The sequence below is a fragment of the Mobula birostris genome, chromosome 17, assembly GCF_030028105.1.
Source record: "Mobula birostris isolate sMobBir1 chromosome 17, sMobBir1.hap1, whole genome shotgun sequence".
In the NCBI taxonomy this organism is placed as follows: domain Eukaryota; kingdom Metazoa; phylum Chordata; class Chondrichthyes; order Myliobatiformes; family Myliobatidae; genus Mobula; species Mobula birostris.
The window spans coordinates 14,720,983-14,747,032 of record NC_092386.1 but is presented as its reverse complement, the minus strand read 5'-3'; the positions used below and the strand labels follow the sequence as shown (position 1 = coordinate 14,747,032).

The 26,050-nt window shown below is 40.4% G+C and overlaps 1 protein-coding gene across 1 annotated transcript in view; it reads right to left on the bottom strand.

Annotated features, from left to right (window-relative positions):
- rad17 (RAD17 checkpoint clamp loader component) overlaps window positions 1–26,050 on the bottom strand; it is a 39,886-nt gene that overhangs the window by 6,981 nt on the left and 6,855 nt on the right. Inside the window, exons 4-13 of the mRNA XM_072281306.1 lie at window positions 24,679–24,762; window positions 19,382–19,544; window positions 18,019–18,155; window positions 16,781–16,833; window positions 13,756–13,881; window positions 12,349–12,418; window positions 10,560–10,671; window positions 8,348–8,542; window positions 1,827–1,912; window positions 1,421–1,567 (exon numbers count right to left, since the gene is read on the bottom strand). Coding sequence (XP_072137407.1) covers window positions 1,421–1,567; window positions 1,827–1,912; window positions 8,348–8,542; window positions 10,560–10,671; window positions 12,349–12,418; window positions 13,756–13,881; window positions 16,781–16,833; window positions 18,019–18,155; window positions 19,382–19,544; window positions 24,679–24,762 — 1,173 coding nt within the window. The remainder of the gene's footprint in view (window positions 1–1,420; window positions 1,568–1,826; window positions 1,913–8,347; window positions 8,543–10,559; window positions 10,672–12,348; window positions 12,419–13,755; window positions 13,882–16,780; window positions 16,834–18,018; window positions 18,156–19,381; window positions 19,545–24,678; window positions 24,763–26,050) is intronic.

Sequence of the window (26,050 nt, the reverse complement as noted above, 5' to 3'; positions counted from 1 at the left end):
CAGTACTTTGCTGGGTTCAGGATAATTTTCTGGATTTTGTTCCCTGTGCCAAGATTCAGGAGTCCCAGACATTTCATAAGTTGTTGTGTTAAAGAGTCCTCCTCTGCTCAAAAACTCTTGGGTACATCTATTCAATTTTAGGGTTCTTTTATCACCCATAACAATTAGAATACAAAATATGAGCCAAAGTGTGGTAGGTGTATTCAGCCACATGGTCACTCTAGCCTACCCTGCCATTTGATAAGGTCATGGTAATCTCCATCCCAGATTCCTGCTTACCTCCACCATCTTCTCATTCTACTCATCAGGAATCTTTGCCTTAAGAATATTTAAATATTCTGCCTCCTTTGAGGAAGAGTTCCAAAAACATATGAAGAACTTCAAAAAGAATTGTTTATACTTGTCTACATTCCAGAGCCTATCTTTAATGTATCAGGAATGGGTTAGGGAAACTGTGAAAACTACTTAATAAACCATTTTGGTTCAGGAAGGTGAAGCAAACATTCTGCAACAAATTAAACAAATAATGATTGACTCGATTTAATACAAACAATGGTGAATACCGGGAGGCACGATTTAAAGTGACTGGGGGAAAGTATATGGGGACATGTCAGAAGTAGGTTGTTTTTGTTGTTACACAGCGAGTGGTGAGCACGTGGAACATCCTGCCAGTGGTGGTGGTAAAGGCAGCTAGGTCAGCGTCATTTAACAGACTCTTAGATGAGCACATGGATAGAGAAATGGAGGGCTATGTGGGAGGGAAAGGTTAGATTGATCTTGGAGGAAGTTAAAAGGTCAGCACAACATTGTGGGCCGAAGGGCCTGTACCATTCAAAGTTCTAATTCTACTATTGTATTATTATAATACAACATCTTGGGATTACTCTTTTCACAGAGGTAGGAATTGCAGAGTGGATATAAGTATTGGAATTTTAGAGCAAAATCAATTCAAGAGAAGTTTTAAAAATGACCGTAATGGTAAGAAAGGAGATTTTTGGACAATAACTAACTAACCTACTAATCGGTACATGGTATGTCTTTGGCCTGAAGGAGGAAACCCACACATTCCACTGGGAGAACATACAGACTCGTTACAGATACCATTGGAATTGAACTCTGACCTCTGGCGTTCCAAGGTGTAATAGCATTACACTAAGAACATTATTGACAGTTTTGAAAAAGTCGAAACAGATTTCTTTCATTACCGATGGCAATAAATGAATGGGCAAAGGCAAAGCCACTCCCTCACCTCTCACCCATCATAAGCTCAGGGCATTAGAACTGATTCATGGGCAACCAAGCACTTTTGAATTGTAGCCATGGTTGTAACGTAGCAGCGCAGCGCTTGCCTATCAGCTACGCAACAGCCTGGCTCATGAATCAGTAAATGATTACCAGTTACACAATGTTTGTTACTTACACTCCAATCTACTGTTAGGAAGTCCGCATCACTGAGGTAGTCACTAGCACGCACTATGTCATCTATGTCACTGAAGAAATCAACATAATTCTGGTGGAGGTAAAGATTAAACAACTCCTCAGACATATGTGAATTTTCAATTACCTCCTGAAATACAAATAAAACATAAAAATCATTAAAACATGATAGGTTACTCTTATTCTGCCCTTGCAGTAACAGGCCCTATGACACAGCCAGCAGGCAGGAACTTCCTTGGACTATCCTTCACCCTAAATGCCACCACAAAACTGATACGAGTCCACTGATATGGTGAAGAATTGAATCCTCAAATATCAGAAGATAGGATCAACACTAGAGTATTTGACACATCCTTCTCCTTCATATTTGTGATGAAGATTACGCTTACCTCTGGATTGACCAGGAGCGGATCCCTCTGATGCTCAGATAAATGAGTTGGTAATGGATTCAAATGCACGTCAGTGGATGGCTCTCCTTCAAAGGAAAATTGTCCATTATTTACAGTTGGTCAATTTTAACTCACAACATTAGACTGAAAAATCTACTTCACTGCTGAAAAAGTCTGAGGCAAGGGGAGAAAAAAACCAGAGGACATGGGTTAAGGGTGAGGGGGGAAAAGTTTAAAGGGAACATTAGGGGGGGGCTTCTTCACACAGAGAGTGGTGGGAGTATGGAATGAGCTGCCAGACAAGGTGGTAAATGCGGGTTCTTTTTTAACATTTAAGAATAAATTGGACAGATACATGGATGGGAGGTGTATGGAGAGATATGGTCCGTGTGCAGGTCAGTGGGACTAGGCAGAAGATGGTTCGGCACAGCCAAGAAGTGCCAAAAGGCCTGTTTCTGTGCTGTAGTTTTTCTATGGTTTCTAAATCTCAGCGATCTACAGGAGATAATTTTTGTGGTGGCTTCAAACACACATTGTCATTCAGAATCAGAATCGGACATAGAATCAGGTTTAATATCACTGGCCTACGTCATGAAATTTGTTAACTTAGCGGCAGCAATATAATGCAACTCATAATAAACATGAAAATTTTAATTACAGTAAATATATATATCAAATAGTTAAATTAAGATAAGCAGCACAAAAAACATAAATTAAAAACAGAAAAAAATTCGTATTCATTTTAATTTCATCTGATTTTCACCTTTTCCCTATAACTAAACATGCACTAATTTTCATACAACAAAATGAGGACATAATTTTAAGCTAATTGGAGGAAATTATAGAGGGAATGTCAGAGGTAAGCTTTTCTTTTACACACACAGAGTAAAGAATGCATGGAAAGTGCTGCCAAGGAGGTGGTAGTGCCAGATATGTTAGGAACATTTAAGAAACTATTAGATAGGCACATGGATGATAGGAAAATGGAGGGCTATGTACAAGGGAAGGGCTAGATTGACCTTAGAGTAGGTTAAAAGGTCGACACATCATGGGCTGAAGTACGTTTATTGTTCTGCAATGTTCTGTGTTCTGAAATCCCCATCCTCAATGACTTTCGCCAGCTGCAGTGGTGCAAGGAAGTTTGTGAACCCTGTAAAATTTTCTCTATTTCTGCATAAATATGACCTAAAATGTGAACAGATCTTCATGTCAGTCCTAAAACTGGATAAAGAGAACCCAATTAAATAAATAACACAAAAAATTATACTTGTTCATTCATTTATTGAGAAAAATGATACAATATTACATGTATTTGCTGGAGAAAAGTATGCGAACCTTTGTTTTCAGTAAATGGTGTGACCACCACCTTCCCACCCAACCCCTTATACAACAATAACTTCAACCAAACATTTCCAGTAACTGTTGACCAGTCCTGCTTGGAGGAATCTTAGGCCATTCCTCCTTACAAAACTGCTTCAACTCTAGGGTGTTGGTGGGCTTCCTTGCATGAACTGCTTGCTTCAGGTCCTTCCTCAACATTTCTATAGGGTTGTCAGGACTTTGACTCAGCCATTCTAAAACATGAACTTTCTTCTTTTTTTTACCATTCTGTTGTTGATTTACTCTTGCCTTTCGGATCATTGCCTTGTTGCATTACCTAACTTCTATTAAGCTTCTGGTGACGGTCTGCTACCCTGACTTTCTCCTGTAAAATGTCTTGATACAATTTGGAATTCATTGATCCCTCAATGATTGCAAGCTTTTCAGACCCTGATGCAGCAAAGCAGCTCCAAACTATGATGCTCCTTCCACCGTGCTTCACAGTTGGGTTGAGGTTTTGGTGTCGGTGTGCAGTGCCCTTTTCCCTCCTAACAGCAGTGTGCCTTTTTGCCAAAAAGTTCTTTTGTCTCATCTGTCCACAGAACGTTGTCCCAGAAGCATTTTAGAACATCTAGATGGTCTTTTGCAAACTTGAGACATTCAGCAATGTTTTTTTAAAGAGAGTAGTGGTTTCCTCCACGGCGTCCTTCCATGAACACCATTCTCGTTCAGTGTTTTTCTTATAGTGGACACATGAACAGAAACTTAAGCAAGTTCTAGAGATTTCTGCAGGTCTTTTGCTGTTACCCTTGGGATCTTTTTCACCTCCTTCGGCATTGCATGTTGTGCTCTTAGTGTGATCTTTGCAGGTTGCCCACTCCTAGAGAGAGTAGCAACAGTACTGAGTTTCCTCCATCTGTAGACAATTTCTCTTACTGTGGACTGATGAACACTCAGGTCTTTAGAAATGCTTTTGTAGCCTTTTCCAGCTTCATGCCTGTCTACAATTCTTCTTTTAAGGTCCTCTGAAAGTTGTTTTGATCAAGGCATGGTGCAGATAAACAGATCTTTCTTGAGAACAGCAGGCTCTGTAAGTAACATGACTTTTGTGTGTCTTTTTTATAAGGCAGGGCACCTCTACAGCCCACATCTCCAATCTCATCTGATTGCTTGGAACGCCTGACTCCAAATAGCTTTTGTAGAAGGCATTATCCTAGAGGTTCACATACTTTTCCCAACGAATACATGTAATATTGGATCATTTTTCTCAATAAATAAATGAGCATGTAAAATGCTTTTTGTGTTATTTATTTAATTGGGTCATCTTTATCTAGTTTTAGGACTTATGGTAAGGTCTGATCACATTTTAGGCCATATTAATAAAGAAATAGAGAAAATTCTACAGGGTTCACAAAACTTTCTGGCACCACTGTGTGGTTAGCAATGCTCCAATTTCAAACTCTCATTGCATCTTCAAGTTCCTGTATCATCAGCAAGTTAGATATTTGAGATCCCTGTCAGCCCTATAATGCACCAACGTCTCAACTCTCCTTGCTCCCTTCTCATCCATGGATCCACTAAATCCGTTGTCTTGGTCTGTAGATCTGAAATCCATTCTGTCACTTCACCTTTCCCTAAATACACTCCACAAAGCCAAAACTTAATCCTCTATTTTCTTGAATTGGTCTATCTTCATCTTCCTTTCCCCCTTTAAGTTCCTCACTAAAAACAAATCCTTTAACCACATCTCCACTTCTTCTGAGTTTAGAATGAAGGGTGATATTGTTGAAAACAGAAGATCCTAAAGGAGAGTGAAAGAGAGGATGGTGAGATATTTCCACTAGTGAGAGAGCCTCAAATGAGAAGTAGTTACAAAGTTAGGCAGTGGTCAATCAAGTAGTCACCCACCTACAGGAAAGATGTAAATAAGGAAAGATTGAACTTTATTCCCTAGAATGTAGAAGATTGAGGGGAGATTTGATAGAGGTATACAAAATTATGAGGGGTATAGATAGGGTAAATGCAAGCAGGCTTTTTCTACTGAGGTTGGGTGACACCACAACTAAAAGTCATGGATTAAGGGTTTAAGGGGAACATGACGGGAAATTTCTTCACTCAGATCATGGTTAGTGTATGGAATGAGCTGCCGGCACAAGTGGTGGATGCAAATTCAATTTCAACATTTAAGAGAAATTGGGTAGGTACATGGATGGAGGAGTATGGAGGTCTATGGTCCAGGTGCAGGTCGGTGGACTACGCAGTTTATATGGTTCAGCATGAACTAAGGAACCTGTATCTGTGCTGGAGTTTTCAATTACTCTAAAACTGAGTCATACAGTATAGAAACTTCACAAACAAGAGAAAATCTGCAGATGCTGGAAGTCAAAGCAACACACACAAAATGGTAGAGGAACTCAGCAGGCCAGGTAACATCTATGGCTAAGAGTGAACAGTCGACATTTCGGGTCAAGACCCTTCATCAGGACTCACGTCTTGGTCGGGAACGTCGATTGTTTATTCTTTTCCATAGATGCTACCTGGCCTACTGAGTTCCTCCAGCATTTGAGGTTCTCTTGCTAGTGGAAACTTATTACAAAAGGTGGAAATCTCTGCCTAAAGGGCTGTGGAGGCTTCATCACCGGGGAGTGTATAAACAGAAACAGACAAACATTTGAAAGGTCATGTTATTGACGACCATAAGGAGTTGGGACAGAGGAAGAGGTGAGCCCTAGGGCAGATCAGTCATAATTACAATAGGGCAGGTTTGAGGGGCCCAGTGACCTATAGTTTTACATTCCTTCTTTATCTCAACATCCAGAATTAACTGAGAAGCCTTTCTGCTATATGATGCAAATTGTTTTGGGAAAGTAATCTCATATTTTCCAACACCACCACCTGGTGGCAAATAAGAAAATGTGTCTGCTTGAAGTATTATACCCACCAATGCTCCCTCTACTTTTTTTTAAAAGAAGAGCTGAAAGAAGCAATCATTGTTCTGCGCGGGGAATTTTTAAACAGCCTGAAATCTGAGTGGTATTTTAAACGTTTGTTTGTTTTGTAATATGCAAACTATGAATATTTAGAATGCAAATTCAAAAATCACATATATTTGATTTTATTTAGTAATTGAATGGTGTAATGAAGTATAGCACAACAAAGAAAATCTTTCATGTTTGGTGAACTTCTTCTAGCTGTGTCCAATTTCAGCTGTGTGGCAACAAAGGCTATGTGTGCAGGAGCATTTTAGTTAATGCACAGCTTAGTGGGAACAATGGTGCCCACAGAAAGATAATTCATGCATCCTTCCAGTTAAGGTATGTTTTTGAAGAGGGGACTCGAAGGTTTAGGCACAATGACAATGAAGGTCTGGCTATTAATCGTCTCATTAGGCTGGTGTTTGACTCAGAGAGCCTACAGAGAGACCATAAGACCTTAAAATATAGGAGTAGAATTAGGCCATTCGGCCCATTGAGTCTGCTTCATTTTTTTCATCATGGTCAATCCAATTCCCTCCCAACTTCATTCTACTGCCTCCTCCCCATAACTTTTCACGCCTTGACTAGTCCAAGGACATATCAACCTTTGTCTTAAGTGCACCCAATGACCTTTCCTCCACAGCAGCCTGTGGCAACAAATTCCACAGATTCATCACCCTCTGGCTAGAGGTGATGCTGCTTGCTGTGCCTTGACGTTTCGGCTCGTATAAAGATAAGAGATTAGCTTTGTTTGTCATGTGTACTTCAAAACATCGATGTGTACAGGGAAAATATGTCACTTGTGTCAATGGCCAAAACAGTCCGAGGATGTACTGGGAGCAGCCTGCCAGTGTCGCTGCCCTTCTGTCAGCTGGGATGACTGAGCTCAGTGACTGTCACAAAGGGACATTCAGCTAAATTAGGCAAAGTAATAAAAGCCTGTCCAAGAATTTGTCTTAAAGAGGAAAGAGACATGGAGGTAGTGAGACTTGAGGATCGAATTAGAGCATGAGAATGAATGACCAATCAATCTAAGTACACTTATTACATAAATATAAAATAATGGAAAAATCAGAGATTACAGAAATTTGTAAGTATTTCCGCACTCTGGAAATGTTTCTATAAACCTCATGCATTGTCAGTTCTCTTTCTCCAGGAGCATGGCAGCATGCTCGGACATAGCTGCATCTACGGGGCCCACCAAAAGTATTATTGTCTTTTTTTTTAAACGTATTTTTTATGATTCCAAGACCCTGCTGGACATTAAGAAATGAAAGTACTTCGCCTATCCAATCGGTGAGTTGTTTATTGCTGGAGAAACTGAAAGAACTGGAATTGGTGTCAATCATGTTGGTGCCCGTGTCAGAAAGACGTCAGAGTAGGTGTACAGTCTAACAGCAAATATAATCGCTTTTCTGGTGATCACAAGACCCTGTTGGACATTGTTAATGTGGAATGCTACAAGTCCGATTTACTAGCTTTTGACAAATTGTGGGGGAACTGCGTGTCCTCGGTTGTAGCGAGGACGAGGTCTCAAAGCACAGTTTTCACCCTCTTTCAGTCGCCCAGGTGAGAGGCACTGGAGTCGTTGCACTCCACCATAGGCGATGATGGTTGGTACATGCTGGAATCGGTGCTGTTCCCGAGTGTCTGCCTGGCTGAAGACAACTTGTATTCGCTGCAGACTGCTGCAACGTTCATGGACTCTGGAACTTGAGTATACATTTTTTTGTGTGCTGTCTTATATGTGCTCTGTGTGTTGTGCTGTGTATGACTGTTGGTACTGTGTGTTTTGCACTTTGCCCCAGGAGTATCAGGAGTATGTATTCATGGGTATTCATGTATGGTTGATTGACAAACCCAAACTTATTTTGACACTTACCTTAAGCTTCATCGATAACCAACTTCTAATAACTCTTATTACTGTCTTCTTTGCATGACACAGAATCTTCAGCATTATACAACGTAGGGCATAGAAAATTGCTAACTGATCATTCTACTTTAGAATAAGGTTAAGAAAAATTGATCTTAAAAGTGGTAGCTTGTAGCATAGTTGCATTGCTTTTATAAAGCACTGAAAATTATACATGGGGGAATAAGCAGAAGAAGTCCACGAGTACATTCTAAAATTTGTGGACAATATTAAAATCTTGGTTAGGTTGTGAATCTAAGGGAACTAATACATTTAAAAGGATTCAAATACACTTGTTTAAAACTTGAACTTACGTTTACAATACATAATTTTTCCCAGAGCTCGAAAAAGGAAGAGGGATTGGTCCTTGCCTCCAATGGCAGGTAGGGCACTCACATTTTCATGTGCCTTTGAAGACTTTTCTTTATACTTTCGTCCCAAAGATGTACCAGTTCTTACTGAAGATTTTCCTTTACTCTTTGGCAACTGACTCTGTTCCAATGGGCAGCCTGAATTGTCAAAAGGAAGAGTTTTGTAGGTGGATCATACAACAGCATTAATTTGTAAATTGTTTTGCAAAAGAAAATCAATTAAAGCGGGATGTTATCTCTTTACAAAATAATTACTCTGTTATTAGTACGTTCCACATTTTGGAATAAATTTCATGGAAAAAAGATTACAAGTTCATAAACACAAGAGGTTCTGCATCCACATTAACACACACATAATGAGGAGATCAGTAGGTCAGGTAGAATCTAGGGAGGGGAATAAACAGTCAACGTTTTGGACTATTGAAGAGTCTCAATGCAAAACATCAACTGTGTATTCCTTTCCATAGATGTTGCCTGAGGTGTTGAGTTCCTCCAGCATTTGTGCATGTTATGTTTTGGTCACTGGAATTACATACATTATAAATAATTCAAAGGATTCAAGGTATATTTATTATCAAAGTACCTATGCAGTATACAACCCTAAGATTCGTCTTCCCACAGACAGCCACAGAACAAGGAAGAAACATAGAAACAACCCATTCAAAGAAAAAGCAATCAACCCCCCCCCCAAACACAATAAATAAATAAATAAAACAGACAAAAAGAGACAAATCACACAAAAAGAGTGAAGCATGGGACATAATCACAAGATGAAAATGTAGCATCAGCTACATAGTTCTGAAGCACTGTGTATAAATCAACTTTGCTGCACTCGTCTCAAAGTCAGTAATCCATGTTGAGGCTTGTGGACAGGCACAACCAAGGGTGACAGTATTCAACAATTAGCTTCGGTGGGCTGCGTCACTCCTGGACTAAGTCACTCCTGACCACTCCTCTGCCCCCCCCCATTCTTGTCCAGTAATAAAATAGTTACATTTTCAGTACGTTACACTGTGAATAACTGATGTCTGGTATACCTTAGCTCAAAAAAAGCCAAGGCAGATTCTTCTTACATCCTAAACAGAGAGCAAAGTGAAAATGACAACATTTTGACAAGTGATGGATTAGTGCTACAAACGTACAGAGACCTATAGTTTACCATCGGAGCACAGGCAGCAGACTTTCTACCCATCCATATACATTACGTCTGTGCATACTTTCTGATGATGAATTCCTCTGCCCATATTGACAACAAGAACACTCCACTTTACCTGTAATACCAATCCAACTTCTGTATTTTTGTTACTTCCCCACTCTGTACTACGTCCAAACAACCTTACTTCATGTTCCCAAATGCATCAAATATTGGCACCTAACTCAAAGTAACATAATACAAAAGGTCATATAGAAGTCAGGATTTAATACAATGAAATTGTCTTTGCTTTGCCTTTCAGCTTCAGCTCAGGAGTAATTTTAGTCTTAGCTTCCCACAGGAAGATGACAGATACATATTTTCATATTCCATCAATTATTAAAAGATCTTAGGTTCATAATGCATATTTTTCCTCAATAAGTTCAGCAAGCTAGGGCTTCTCTCTTTGCAGCGAAGGAGGATGACAGGTGGCTTGATGTGGGAGTACAAGATGATGTGAGGTATAGATTGAGTGAATAGCCAAAGACTTTTTCCCAGGGTGGATGTGGTAATACGGGGAGGCATAAACTTAAGCCAATTGGAGGAAAATATAGAGAGGATGTCAGAAGTAGTAGTTGTTTGCTTGTGTTTCTTTTTACAGACAGTGGTAGATGCATGGGACACCCTACTAGTGGGTGATGCTAGAGGCAGATACAGTAGAAACATTTGAGAAACTTAAAGAATAGGCACACGGATGATCAAAAAATGGAAGGCTATGAAGGAGGGAAGATGTGATTGCTCTTACAGTAGATTAAAAGGCTGGCACAGCATTGTGGGCCGAAGGGCCTGTACCGTGCTGTAGTCCTCCATGTTCTAGTGGTACAGTGGGTTCTAACTTCAGAGCCAAAACATAGATCAAATATGAAAATATTAATTATTTACCAATTTGCTACTAAAATAGCGATGAATACTGTTTTTCCAAAATTATCAACTTATTTTACTCTCCTGCCATTATTAAATTACCTTTCACCAACGTAAACTGCAGACTGTTTATTGCACTTCTGATATCTCCTGCGCTGGCCCTGCACAGCATCTCCAGGACAGCTTTGTCAGGAACAACAGACTTGCCAGCTTTCTGCATATCAAGATAATTTTTTTAAACTGTTAATATTTCATAATGGACAGAATGGTTGCCCACCCCTGCACAGGTCCCAAAATGCTGGCCAAGCATTACAACTGTAACATTAGTTGCATATTAACACTTTGAAAAGAGCTAACTTTGCATGTCCAAATAATGATTGAACAGAGTTAAAAAGTATGTGTGAAATGTAATCCCAATAATCTACCTTAATGAAAGATTTGTGCGGATCACTTTGAGTTGGAAAGTGCAAACATTTCACTAAATTCTGTACATATGTTTCAATTTGATTGTAGGATCAGTATCCATAGTTTTTCTTCACAGTCATCTTTGTTAGTGTTGGGCATGTGGCCAAGTGGTTGAGGCATTCATCTAGTTATCTCAAGGTTGCTAGTTCGAGCCTCAGCTATGCCAGCGTGTTTGTGCCCTTGAGCAAAGCACTTAATCACACCTTGCTCTACTCTGTTCGAGGAGTGGCGCCCCACACAGACTTCCAATCTGTGCCTTGTAAGGCATGAAAATGCCCGACGCAGGCCTCTCATGGTCCGAGTCAACGTTCCCCTCCCCCCATCTTTGTTACATTTATGATCAAGTCAGTCATTCTTACTGATATACTTACTCCAATGTTTTCATAACAATGCTTACAGCAGGAAATCCAGAACCGTTTTGCTACGGAAATTATTTTTCACTTAACTAATTAATTTATTTAGAGATACAGCATGGTAAGAGGCCCTTCAGGCTCAATTCACCCATGTGACCAGTTCCACTACCAACCTGCACGTCTATGAAGCGTGGGATGACACTGGAGCAGCCCCACAGAGTCAGGGGAGAACATACAAACTTCTTCAGACAGCAACAGAATTGAACACAGGTCACTGGGTAACTGAGCGAGAGTCATGTGTCATAAGGAGACAATGAACTTTGGTTCTTCGGTCTTAAGGGGACAGCCATCTTATAAAAATACACAAAAAAATAGGAGAATATCTTGGAAAAAGTTTGTCCAGATCTTTACTGCAGGATACTACAACTAAATGAAACAAGGGACACAAGTTAAAAATGATGAAAGGGAAGTTTAGTACAATTACCAGGAATGACATCTTCATGAAAACAAGAATCAGCAATGAAATGGTTATTTAAATAGCGGGGGAAAAAACAGGCGGCATTCAGATTCCACCTTGCCATGGCAACTGATTTCTACTTTGTTGAAAAGTGAGAGAATGTAAAATAGGAAACAATACAGTTCAAAAATATTAATGTTTCTTAATTCTATGTTATCACATTTGTGTCTGATTTGCACAGTAACAATAGTATATGATTCTATATATCATACAGAATCCTGGTCCCGATGCAGGTCAATGAGAATAGGCAGCTTAAACGGCTTGGCATGGACTAATGGGCTGAAGGGCCTGTTTCTCTGCTGTGCTTCTCTATGACTCTAATTATACTGGGAGCTCCTGTGATTATGCAGTGACCCCAGGCTGTACAGTGCATATTGCAGGTCATGTGGAGACTGGGACTATGTTTATAGTCTGTTGACAGCTGTCACTGAGGATCAGATATAGGAAAGACAGTTTGGCAATTACCAGAAGCTTCTGATCGCAACAACATACCCCAAAACTCTGGTTAAATAAAAATGCTGAAAAACACAGCTGTTTACATTAAAGTAGGATTTACCTTGCTTGCCTCTTGAGCGGATATTCTGCTTAGAACTTTCAGCATGCTCGTGGGAGCTACAGGGTTAAAACTACCAAAAGATGGAAAAGAATGGTTTAAATAATAGACCATAGCAAGTTGATTTGTAATTCAATTTAGCTTTCAGCATGTAAAATGATTAAACGTCATTAAGTAACAAAATAAAAAAACCATTTAAGTCTCCTTGTTGCTTCTTATCAGATTCAGGTAAAGCACAGGGACATACAAACCCCAAGGCTGATACCTGTCGAGACTAACTTCTCTCATCTCTGCAAAGTGAGGTGGTCTTTCTTGGCATGGTATTGCTTATGTATGTATGGGAAGGGAACAAGTGGCAAATTAATTATCCATCATCCTACTTTACTTTGCATGCCATCTATAGATAATTTCATCATGCCCCAGACACTCTCTGTTCAATCTCCTGCTTTCTGGTAGGAGATACAGAGACATTTTAGCCAAGACAGTTAGACTGAAAAACAGCTTCTTCCCTAGGATTGTTGTGCAGCTGAATAATGCTACATCCGGCTTGCCAACGGCCTTTAAGTGTTATGGAATATCAAAGTCACTTGTTGGATGTAAACATGGAATTTTTTTCTAATTAAGCCACACCACCTGCATTGTAAATATCTGATTCACACAGACTGGAGTAGCACCACAACCTCGTCCTGAGTATAAAGTTCTGTCAGTACATTGAGGTTGTACAAGAGCTAAACAATAGTAAAGTACAGAATAAAGTGCTACAGATAATTCAAGTTTTTTTCCCCCTGTAACCCCTTAAGCAGTGACCTGTGTGTTAAGTACAAATACTCTGACAAGGTTGAAGACAGAATCAGAGTCAGATGCTTGTTCCTTGTTGATGACACCTGCGTCAAGACCACACGTGGACAATGACCTTTCTGGATAAATTTTTGGAAGGCAGCTTTCAAAAGTGCACCACTATCTAAACAGGGGTAAACAATCAAAATGTTCTCTGACTTTGTAATGGGATTTATCCTTAATTAATTAATAAATGTAAAAATGATGCCTCTTGTATGGTTTCTGAGGAACCAGCGGACTATACAGACAAGCAAATTTCGGGGGAAACGCTCTCCAGTTCAGTCTGCTCATGGTACAAATGGAGCAATGAATTTGTCACCCATGAACAGCACGGAAATATCACTTCTGTTTTAAAATACTGTCAAAATTTCAGCACTAAAGAGATACAAAGTTTAAAAATTTAAATTTTTTTTACACAATCCGTACATTTTGAAACTCCAAATGAAATACAATTGTAATAGATTCAAAATATATTTAACTGTTTAAAAATCACTTAGTTCAAGAATATTTATAAAAGACAAAATCAAAGGAGCACAAACAAATGTGCGGAGTTACCAGTGAACTGGTACTTGCCTAATGTTGAAGATACCTAGTTCCTTTTGGATGTCGTGAGGGAAGAGTAACCGCTGGTTGCTGTCTCCACTGAAGCTGTCAGAAATTATGAACACCAATGGACATCTGGCCGTCTGAACAAACTTCCTAATTAAGAATACAGCAAGTGCTCAACTTTACATCATATAATACCTTTATATTTTTTCCCACACTTAAGTACGTATTAAAAAATTACCCCCAGAGGCGGTGTTAAGGAACTACAGCTGCAGCTGGATGACCTTCAGCTCATTTAGGAGAATGAGGAGATGACAGACAGAAGTTATAGGGAGGTAGTCACTCTATGTTACAGGAGGCAAGCACCTGGGTGACGGTATGGAGAGTGAAAGGTAAAAGGCAGCCCGTGCAGATCACCCCTGCGGCCGTACTCCTCCATAATAAGTGTACCGCTTTGGATACCGTTGGGGTGGGGGATGACAACCTACCAGGGAAAGCTGTAGGAATGGGTGTCTGGCACTGAGTCTGGTTCTGTGGCTTAGAAGGGAAGGGGAGGGAGTAAAAGAGGAGTGCAGTAGTGATAGGACATTTCATAGTTAGAGCAGCAGACAGGAGATTCTGTGGACAAGATGGTATATTGCCAGGGATAGGAATGTCTCAGATCAGGTCCACAGTATTGTAATTGGGGGGGGGGGGAGAAGGGTGAACATCTAGAAGTTGTGGTACATATTGATACCAACGACATAGGTAAGGACAGGGAGGAGGTCCTGAAGAGAGAATATAGGGAAACAACAGGAATCCTGCAGATACTGGAAATTCAAGCAACACACATAAAAGTTGCTGGTGAATGCAGCAGGCCAGGCAGCATCTCTAGGAAGAGGTGCAGTTGACGTTTCAGGCCGAGACCCTTCGTCAGGACTAACTGAAGGAAGAGTGAGTAAGGGATTTGAAAGTTGGAGGGGGAGGGGGAGATCCAAAATGATAGGAGAAGACAGGAGGGGGAGGGATCCCTTACTCACTCTTCCTTCAGTTAGTCCTGACGAAGGGTCTCGGCCTGAAACGTCGACTGCACCGCTTCCTAGAGAATATAGGGAGCTGAGTAGAGAGCTGAAAAGCAGAACCTCTCTGGGTAGTAATCTCTGGAATGCTGTCTGTGCCATGTGCCAATGAGGGTAAGAGTAGAAAGATTTGGCAGATGAATGCGTGGCTGAGGAATTGGTGGGGGGGGGGGCAGTGTTTCAGATTTCTGGATTATTAAGGTCTCTTCTGGGGAAAGTATAAACTGTCCAAATTGATGTGTTACACCCGTACCCAAGGGGGACCAACAGCCTCACAGGGAGGTATGCTAGAGCTGCTGGGGAGGGACGAAATGAGTGGTAGTGCTGAGGATGGCACAGTTGATAGATGCAGTGCATAGTGAGACTGTCAGGAAGGACAGGCAAGTGATAGGGCAAAATTACATTCAGTGAGATCAGTTAAAGTGTAACATCGAAATGTGTTGAATGTAGGACTGAAGGTGTTATAGTGAATGCACACAGAATACAGAATAAGGTAGGTGATCTTGTAGTGCAGTTAGAGATTGGCAGAAATTATGTTGTGGGCATCAATGACTCATGGCTGAAAGTAGATCATAGTTGGGAGGTTAACATCGAAGGATATATATACATTGTATTGAAAGGACAGGCAAGTAGGCAGAAGGGGTGGGGTGGCTCTATAGGTAAAAAGTGACATAGGACTAGAAAATGTAGAATCCTTGTGGGTAGAGTTAAGAAGCTACAAGGGTAAAAAAAAAACCCTGATGGGAGTTAAATACATGCCTTCAAACAGCAGCCAGGATATGGGATACAAATACTTTGAGAGATAGAAAAGGCAGGTAAAAAGGGAAATGTTACGATAGTCATGGGGGGATTTCAATATGCCGGTCTAGTGGGAAAATCAGGTCGGCGCTGAATCCCAAGAGAGGGAATTTGTATGTAACCTACGAGATGCCTTTTTAAGAACAGCTTGTGATCAGGCCCACTAGGGGAAAGGCAATTCTGATCGGGTGTTATATAATGAACTAGATTTGATGAGGGAGCTTAGGTAAGGAACCCTTAGGAGGCAGTGATCATAACATGATAGAATGCCCACTGCAGTTTGAGAGGGAGAAGGTAAAGTTAGATGTATCAGTATTATAGCGGATTAAATGGAATGACAGAGGCACGAGAGTGGATCTGGCCAAAGTTGATTGGAAGAGGACATTAGCAGGGATGATAACTCCACTGCCTGGAGTTTCTGGGAGCAATTTGGAAGGCGCAGGACAGATACATCCCAAAGATGAAGAAGTATTCTAAAGGGAGGATGAGATGTAACCATGGCCGACATGACAGCAAAAGAGAAGACATATAATATTGCAAAAATTAGTGGGAAGCTAGAGGATTCGGAAGCTTTTAAAAACCAACAGAATGCAACTAAAAAAAAGCAATGAGAGAAAAGATGAAATATGAAGGTAAGCTAGCCAATATATAAATGAGGATTCAAAAAGTTTTTTTTTGAGATATATAAAGAGAGATGAGAGATCAGCTGCAGAAACATGACACTGGAAAGGTAGTAACGGGGGGAAAAAAAGAGACAGATGACTTAATAAGTATCTTGCGTCAACCTTCACTGTAGAAGACACTGCTAGTACGCCAGAACTTCAAGAGTGTCAGGGGACAGAAATGAATGCAGTTGCTATTACTAAGGAGAAGTTGCCTGGGAAGATGAAAGGACTGAAGCGAGATAGGTCACCTGGACCAGATGGACTACACCCAGCATTCTGAAAGAGGTAGCTGAAGAGATTGTGGAGGCATTAGTAATGACCTTTCAAAAATCACTAGGTTCTGGATTGGTTCTGGAAAACTGCAAATGTCACTCCATTCTTTAAGAAGGGAGGGAGGCTGAAGAAAGTAAAATATAGGCCATTTAGTCATTCAATAATTTTATAAATGGCTCATCAGAAGCAGTCAGTGAAATAACTTATTGTATAAATGACATTTCGTTTCAGTTTGAATAAAAATCTGAGGAAACTTACCGTAAGATATCATGCAAACAAGAGGGTTCTCTATAAAACTGATTAGGGATATCCTGTGAAGAAGAAGAATTATCATTGGACAACATGTATAGTTTTAGCTAAAAGTACAGAAGGCTCTCATGTACATTGTGATATCTGAAAATTTCAATATTATTTTAGATTTCAATATTACGAAGAAAATTCATTTGAACTTTAAAAGAATCAATTACAAAAATCATTAGTACTTCAAAGGCCTTTTCCTGAGAAATAAAACAAAAATGCCCAAACTTTTCTGAACACACAACCTACTGTTTAATCTCATGTGTGAACTGCTCCAAGGGTTTGTTTTCTTGCAAGTGTGACGAGAATACACATAGATGTTAGCTATCCTGTGAGATCAGCAGTTGGTCTGCCACCTGTCCTCAGGGGAAGGAGAGATAAGGAACAATGGAGCAGCATCTGGAGATGTGTAATGAAGGGACTGGGGGGGGGGGGGGGAGAGAGAGAGAAAGCTGTCTGGAGCGGCTCCCCCTTTGAACCCTGAACTGTTTGAAGTGATGGACAGGCGATACCCCAGCAGGGGGATAAAAAGGGACAGGTTCGCTAAGGCAGGACACACATGACACCCGAGGTAACGAGACCCTGGAAGCAGTGCGCCTCTCACGAGTCGGTAGGAAGTACTGGACAACGCACAGGGTGGAAAGGTACGATCAGCGGGAACCCGGTGTGTGTCCGCCCTTGCTTGGGTGCCGGGTTCACTGCAGAGGATCGACCGCATCTGGAGGAGGGGTCACAGTCGGTGACCTCAGGTGACATCACCAAGGACCTGCCCAAAGGCTGCTTGTGAGCAATTATCGCCGGTCTGTGAGTAGAAGCTGTTTCTGAATGATCAGTCGTTCCCGTTCTCTCTCTCTCTCTCCCCCCAAGTTGTCCATCGCCATGGCAACGATTACTGCGAACTGAACTACTAAATTGGACTGAACTTTGTGGCACTTTGAAATTGGTCATTTATCCCTAGACAACGATAGAGCTTGATTGATGCTGTTATCTTAATTCTGTGCACATGTGTGTTTATTATTGCTGAACTGTTGCATTTATTATCCTTTCGATTACTGTGTTGCTTGTTTCTTTAATAAAACTTTCTTAGTTCTAGTAATCCAGACTCCAACTGAGTGATCCATTTCTGCTGGTTTGGCAACCCAGTTACGGGGTACGTAACACAAGGAACCAATTATAGAGCTCAAAAAGACTGTACTCACCTCAACAAGGATCAGTTTCTTGTCCAAATGCAGAACGTCTCCCACCATCTGGAGCTTTTTATATTTGCTGGCTCGTAGCAAAAATTCTTCAAACTGGACAGATTGTGGCTTGCCCATGTACGCTTGGAAACTGGAGCCTGAAATAAATTAAAGAACAGATTAGAGGAAGTTCAAATTTTATTCAAAAATAAAATAGAGAAATTCTAAAGCGTACAATCAATCCATATGCAATCTTTGATTTCTGAAATTTTTATGCTGGGTGGGGGATCAGCAGCAAGCATTAATCATTGGATATCAATATTACTGGCTCACTTTCAACACTAAGATCTGAACCAGCTTGTTAGTTGGATGAAGTGAAAAGTAGGTAATGCAGCTGACAAACATGTTTGTGTGCAAGTTAAAACAACATTAAAATAGAACATGGAACGTTATAGCCCTTTAGCCCATGATATTGTTCCACACTTTTAACCTACCCCAGAATCAATCTAACACTTCCCTTCTGTGTAGCCCCCCTTTTTTCTATAGTCCATATGTCTATCTAAGTCCCTCTTCAATGCCTGTAATATATCTGCCTCTACCACCACCCCAGCAGGGCACTCCATGCATCCACCACTCTCTATGTAATAAACCCATCTCTGACATGCTCCCTATGCTTTCCTCCAATCACCAAGAAATTATGTCGCCTCCTTTGAACCAATAGAAATCTGCCTTCCTTCCTTCCTTCCCTACCCACTCTTAACACTTACCCTCTAGACAAAATTGAAAAAAACAAAATGGTCTCTGCAAACACCGGTGTGACCAGTACAAATATATTTGCCCAAACATTGTTATTTGGAACTGAAGTTTCCAATGATAATTATTACTTATCTTCAGCATATTCCCGGAGCACAAAGAGCACAATCACAGCCAATTCTTACTTAAAAAGAGGGGAAATAGAATGTAGTTTGTTTTAATTCCTTAAGCATATGAAATGTTTATGGCTTCCATTTGAATGAGAAGAGCACATCAAGGACTGTTACTGACTTAACAACATTAATGCATTAACACACTGAGCTTAAAAGCCAGTGGAAAATGTGTGTGTTTGTTAAATAGACAAGTAGCAAATTAGAGGAGGAGAGAACCAATGCAGTGACAAAATGTTTTTGGAATTACACACTTCATTATGGAGATTTTAAAAATTCCTTAACCTAGAACATACTTTAACATCTTCCACCCATCCATCAGATTTACAGCATACATCCATTGTGGCTACCACTGGCCAACAAGACAGATGTGGATAAAATACCAGCATCTGTACAGTTGTGGCAGGGACGGCATTAATGATATCCACAACAGGGTTCACATTTCTGAAATGTGCTCTTACCAGTGTTATAGTGGTGTTCGAATTCATCCCAAGCTTTAAATTTCTCTTGCGATAATGGGTTTATCCATTCCTGTAGCTGAATGCTCAGCTCCTTCACAAGGACGTGTATGGTAGCCGTCTTGCCAGTGCCTGAGCCACCTGTTAACAGCAGGATGGAGCCATCCTTCACACAACATTTAAACAGAGTCAGTTAGGGTTCATTTAAAATCCCACAATTGTTACAAAATTTTAAAACAATGCACTACCATGAGGAGGACTGCTCCAAGTTCAATGTGTTACATTATACATTCTACCACCCAGTACTGGCCAGGACAGGGGCAAGGAGTCTACAGTTGGTTTCCTTGCCCTGCTTTTAAGAAAGAACAAACCTGACAAAAGGGATTTTTTTTTGATAAATACAGTTTTTAAAAGAATAAACTGTGATGTAATAACAAGAATATTGAAAACTAATGTGATCTAATGGGAAGGTAAAATACAGCTTTTAAAAGAATAGAATGTGGTGGCATCGTGGTTAGCTCAACACTATTAAAAGTTCAAATTACATTTTATTATCTAAGTATACTTATGTCACCATATACAACCCTGAGATTCATTTTGTGGGCATAATCAATAAATCTATAGAATAATAACCATAAGAGAATAAATGAAATACCGCCCAACTTGGACGTTCAAACAGATTGCGGAAGACAACAAACTGTGCAAATACAAAAGGAAGAAATAATAATAATAATAAATAAATAAGCAATGAACATTGCGAACATGAGATAAAGTGTCCTTGAAAATGAGTCCATTGGTTGTGGGAACATATCAATGAGGTTATCCCCTTTGGTTCAAGAGCCTGATGTATGAGGGGTAAAAACTGCTCCTGAACCTGGTGGTGTGATCCTGAGATTCCTATATCACCTTCCTGATGGCGGCAGCGAGAAGAGAGCATGCGTTGGGAGGTGGGGGTCCCTGATGATGGATGCTGCATTTTATGTAGATGTGCTCAATGGTTGGGAGGGCTCTACCAGTGATGGACTGGGCTGAATCCACTAATTATTGCAGGATGTACCGTTCAAGGGCATTGGTGTTTCCATGCCATACTGTGATGTAGTCAGTCAATATAGTCTCACCACACATCTATACAAGTTTGACAACGCCAGCGACCCAGGTTCAATTCCACCGCTGTCTCTGAGGAGTTTGTACATTCTCCCATGCAGGTTTCCTCCGGGTGCTCCAGTTTCCTCCCATATTCCAAACATATACAGATCAGTCAGATGGGTGCAATTGGTTGGCACAGACTCACTGGGCCAGAATGGCCGGTTATAGTGCTGTATCCCGAAATAAAACAAATTCTTTACAAATCTCAATAATAATTGGAATTTGGTTTGCAACAGAATGGAGCAAGGATAGTTGGAGCCAGAAAAAAATATCGGTAGAAACTTTTGAAGGAAAATGTACTTTACAAACGTACCTGCTGCACACCGGATTAACCATGTGATTTGCAGCATTTAAATGCAGAGTTTAAGTCAATAATTTCAGCAAAGAGAACATTTAAAATATACTAACAGAACTGATTTCAGCTATGTGACCTAAGTGATATATGTTTTGATGTACATGTGACAAATAAAGCTAATCATTATATAATCTTTTTTTTAATAATCCGGTTGATGTTTGTAATATTAATAGATTTGAAGGATAATTTGGGAATTGATAGGATGTTGTCCAAGGAGATACTCAGAAAACACCTGAAAAAGGCTTAGCATGAAAGATGTTAGCAAAATGAATCATGCATACAACTGGACACAACCTAATGGAAGGTGGTGGTGAGGGGCAGAACAATTAGTGTTGTTGCTGGGGCCTTGACCCTGTCCTCAGATACAGGCCATGGGAGTTTATACATCCCCCCAAATTGGCATTGGTTTCTACCAGATGGTCCCGTCTCCTCCCACATCTCGAAGACATTTAGGTAGGTTTATAGAAAATCACAATTTATGTTAAAAGGCAGCAGGAGAACGGACGAGTTGGAACGTTAATGTGCACATGAGAGAGAAAGGGTGACAAGAAATGGTGGGGGGGGGGTGAGAACAGGAGCCAATGGGGAGCCCATGGAAATTCCCTGAAAACCAGCATGGACCAAATATCTGTACTGTAATGAGCCTGGCCACATGACCAGCCATTCAGTGGGTGGACAGTGAGGGAAGTGACCATATCTCCTTGATTTTCAGGACAGCTATAGATAAGGATAAATATGGACCTTGGAGGAGAGTATTAAATTGGAGCAGAGCAAACTACAAGAGCTTTCGGCAGATACTAGGGAGAGTTAACTGGAAACAGCTGTTTTTGGGGAAGTCCATATCCAACATGTGGAGGGTGCAAAAAGACCAACTATACAGAGCACAGGAAAGGTAGGTTCCAGTCAGGAGGAAAGACAAGGATGGCAAGGTAGAGAACTGTGGATATCAAAAGAGAGGTGACAAATTAGTCAAGGAGAAAAATGAAAGTACATAAATCTTAGAAAACTAGAATCAAAGCCCTTAATCATTTTTGATAAGCCAGAACAGTAATAAAGAAGGTAACTAGGAAAGCCAGGAAGGGGCATTAAAAATCCTTGGTAAGTAAGATTAAACAGATTCTATACAAATATCAGAAGCAAGAGTGTAGGACCACTGAACTAGGGAGAGGGTAGGAACACTCAAGGATAAAGGGGAATGTTTGCTTGAATGTGGAGGATTTGGGCATGTTTTAATGAGTACTTCACATCAGCATTTACCAAGGAAAAGGACATGCAGGATACAGGATAGGGCATGTTGAGGTAAAGGAGGAGGTAGTGTTGGGTCTTTGAAAGAGCATTAAGATAGATAAGTCCCTGGGGCCTGATGGGATATACCCAATTTATTAAACGAGAACAAGTGAAGAGATTGCTGGGCCCTTTACCAATAACTTTGTGTCGTCTCTTACTACAGGCAAGGTTGCGGAGGATTGGTGACAAGTGAATGTTGCATTATTCAACAAGTGATAATCCTGCAAGCCCTAGACCAGTGAGTCTCACGTCAGTGATAAGAGAAGCTACTGGACAGAATTCTTAGGGATAGGATTTATGAGCATTTGGAAAACCATGGCCTAATTAGGGAGAGCCAGCGTGGCTTTGTATGGGGCAAGTCGCGGCTTACTAATTTGATAAGAGTTTTTTTGACAAGGTAATGAGCGTGATTGATGAAGGTAGAGCTGTGGACATTAACTACAGGGACTTCAGTAAGGTGGTTCACAAGATCCCTCAAGGGAGGCTCATCCAGAAGATTAAGATGCATGGGATCCATGGTGAATTGGCTGTTTGGATTCAGAACTGGTTTTCTCTTAGAAGTTTGAAGGTAGTGGTCAAGAAGGCTTTTTTCTAGTTGGAGGTTTGAGATTAGTGGTGTTCTGGGGGGATCTGACTGGGACCTCTGCTGTTCGTGATGTATATAAATGATCTGGATGAAAATGTAGATGGGTGGGTTAGTAAGTTTGCAGATGATACAAAGATTGGTGGTGTCGTGGATAGCGTAGAAGACTGGCAAAGAATATAGTGCGATATAGATCAGTTGCAAATATGGTCAGAGAAATGGCAGATAGAGTTTAATCCAGCCAAATCTGAAGTGTTACACCTTGGAATAGGTCAAATATAAAGAAACAGTACACTGTTTAGGGCAAGACAGTGTGGATGTGCAACGGGATCTTGTGGTCCAAGTTCATAGCTCCCTGAAAGCGTCTACACAAGTTGATAGGGTGGTTAAGAAGGCACATGACATACTTGCTTTTATTAGTCCAGGCAGAGAGTTCAAAAGTCAGGAAGTTACTGTATGTTGCAGATTTATAAAACTCTAGTTAGGCTGCACCTGAAGTACTGCATTCAGTTCTGGTCACCCCATTATAGGAAGGATGCCAAAGCTTTGGAGAGGGTGAAAAAGGAGCTTACCAAGATTATGAGAGGCATAGAATAGACAGACAATATCTTTTTTTCCCAGTATTGTCATGTCTAATACCAGAGGGCAGGGAGTTAAGGTGAGAAGGGATCATTTCAAAGAAGACGTAAAGGGCAAGTTTTTTTTTACAAAGTGGCGTGTGCCTGGAATGTGCTGCCTGGGGTACTGGTAATAGCAGATACATTAGAAACTTTTTAAGAGGTGTTTAGATAGGTACACGACTGTGAGGAAATGGCAGGATACAGACATTGTCGAGGCAGATGGGATCAGTTTAATTGAATTGGTTCAGCACAACATTGTGGGCTGAAGAGCTTGTTTCTGAGCTGTTGTATTCTATTTTCTCACTTGGAGTATGGTGATTAGTCCAGGTCACCTCACTATAGGAAGGATGTGGAAGCTTTATAGAGGATGCAGAAGAGATTTGCTAGGTTATCTTGTGATTTACCAGAACATACCTTATGAGAAATGGTTGAGCAAGCTAGGACTATTTTCTTTGGAGCAAAGGAGGGTGAGAGGTTATTTGTTAGAGGTGTTCATGATGATTAGGCATAGATAAGGTGCACAGTCAGAGACGTTTTCACATTGTGGAAATGGCTAATACAAAGGAACATAATTTAAGGTGATTGCAGCAAAGTATAGGCAGGTGTCAGAGGTAAGCTTTTTTTAAAAAATACGGTGGGTCAGTGGAACTGCCAGGGTGCTGGTAGAAGCAGATAAATTAGAGAAATTTAAGAAACTCTTAGATAGGCACATGAATGAAATAAAAATGGAGGTTTATGTGGAAAGGAAGGGCTAAGTTGACCTTAGAGTAGATTGAAAAGGTTGGCACATCATCGTGGGGACTGTACTGTGCTTTAGCATTCCAAGTTCCAGATTCACTGTCATAAGAATATATGAGAATAATGACTTGCGTCTTTAATGGGCTGGAAGATGAGTGTCAGAGAGATGGAATAAAGGGCTAGATCCCCAATGGGCAGGAGGTGCCCATCAGAATCCTCAGCTTTTCAACAACAGATTAACGAATGGGTCATCTAAGTTTGCAAGTGATGTGTAACTGCGAGGCACAGTGTGGTATATGGATGGGAGAAGGCATATAACTGATCTGTCAAAATTATTCCATTTAGCAATCAAGGTGAAGCATCACAAGGTCATCCAGTAAAAGGGAGATTTCTGGGAGTGACCAGTGTGCAGAAGCAAAGAGGTTTAGGTAATCATGTATACCACTGACAAAGTGCACAGAAAATGCAATCATAAAAACACATGCAGGCCTTTTTTTTTCCCAACAGAGAGGGATGGAAGAACTCAATGAAGCTCACAAGAAAAGACAGCAAAATAAGAAATGTGACTCACTTGCCGATGGCATCTCTCTGATGTATGGGCCTTCAGCCAACTATCAACCTCTTCAATTTTCTTCTTGTGAACCGCAAGTTCACCCTGCAGCAGGAGAGATCAGAAAACCATCAGAGCAATATTTTTGTAACATGTTTATAAAGAAACCTGCAGTGTTTTATAATAATATACACGACAAAAAGTTGGACTTAGAAGCAGTTATGCATTAGGACAGTGATCCCAACCCTTTTGAGCGAGAACTCTTATTTAAACCATTGAAAAGCTTTGCGGCAACAACATATTCCTCTTTAATAAAAAAGGGATGTAATATGAGAATATTTAAAACTAACAACATAGAAATAACACTATGAATTACAGTATCAATTGTGGTGAATAAAATTTAAGTCAATGCTGAATAAAATGATAAAAAAATTTAAAAGGTCCATATGTTTAAAAGTGAGGTAGAACTAATTAAAAAAGATTTAACCTCGTCCAAAATTAAAGTCTTATTGAAAGAAAAGCAATGTCATTGCATGTTTCCTTCTGCAAGTCAAGGCTCAGAGATCTTTTGACTACTCACTTCTTGTTTTTCATACAATTGCATGGTAGATACAACTTACTACTGTGTAAGACTACTAGTCTGGATAAACACAACACCTATACTCAGTGGCCACTTTATTAGCTATCTCCTGCAGTGACCACTGAATGTATGTTTGTGGTCTTCTACTGCAAAAGCCCATCCACTTCAAGGTTCAATGTGTTGTGCATTCAGCGATATTCTTCTGCACACCACTGCCGTAAGTCTTGGTTATTTGAGTTGCAACGAGTTCAGATGAACGTTATTTCAACACCGGCTCCCGGATGGATTGACTCGTGTCAGCCCCTCCCGGGACACAATTCATCTTGACAAATCTAATGGGAAGTGTGAATAGAACAACACCTGCCATACGAAACAACATTTGAGTTGCTGTCGCCTTCCTGTCAGGTTGAAACAGACTGGCCATTCTCCTCTGACCTCCCTCATTAATAAAGTGCATTCACCCACAAAACTGCCACTCGCTGGATTTTTTTTGTTTTTCGCAGCATTCTCTGTAAACTCTAGAGACTGTTTTGCATGAAAAAGCAGGAGATCAGCAGTTTCTAAAATACTCAAACCACCCCATCTGGCACCAACAATCATTCCACAATCTAAGTCACTTAGATCTTCTTCATTCTGATGTTTGGTCTTAACAATAACTGAACTTGTTGACCATGTCTGTAGCTTTTATGCATTAAATTGCTGCCACATGATTAACCGATTGGCTATTTGATTCAATGAGCAGGGGTACAGGTGTACCTAATAAAATGGCCACTGAGTATATACTTCTATTCATCCAACTTTGATATTTTTCTC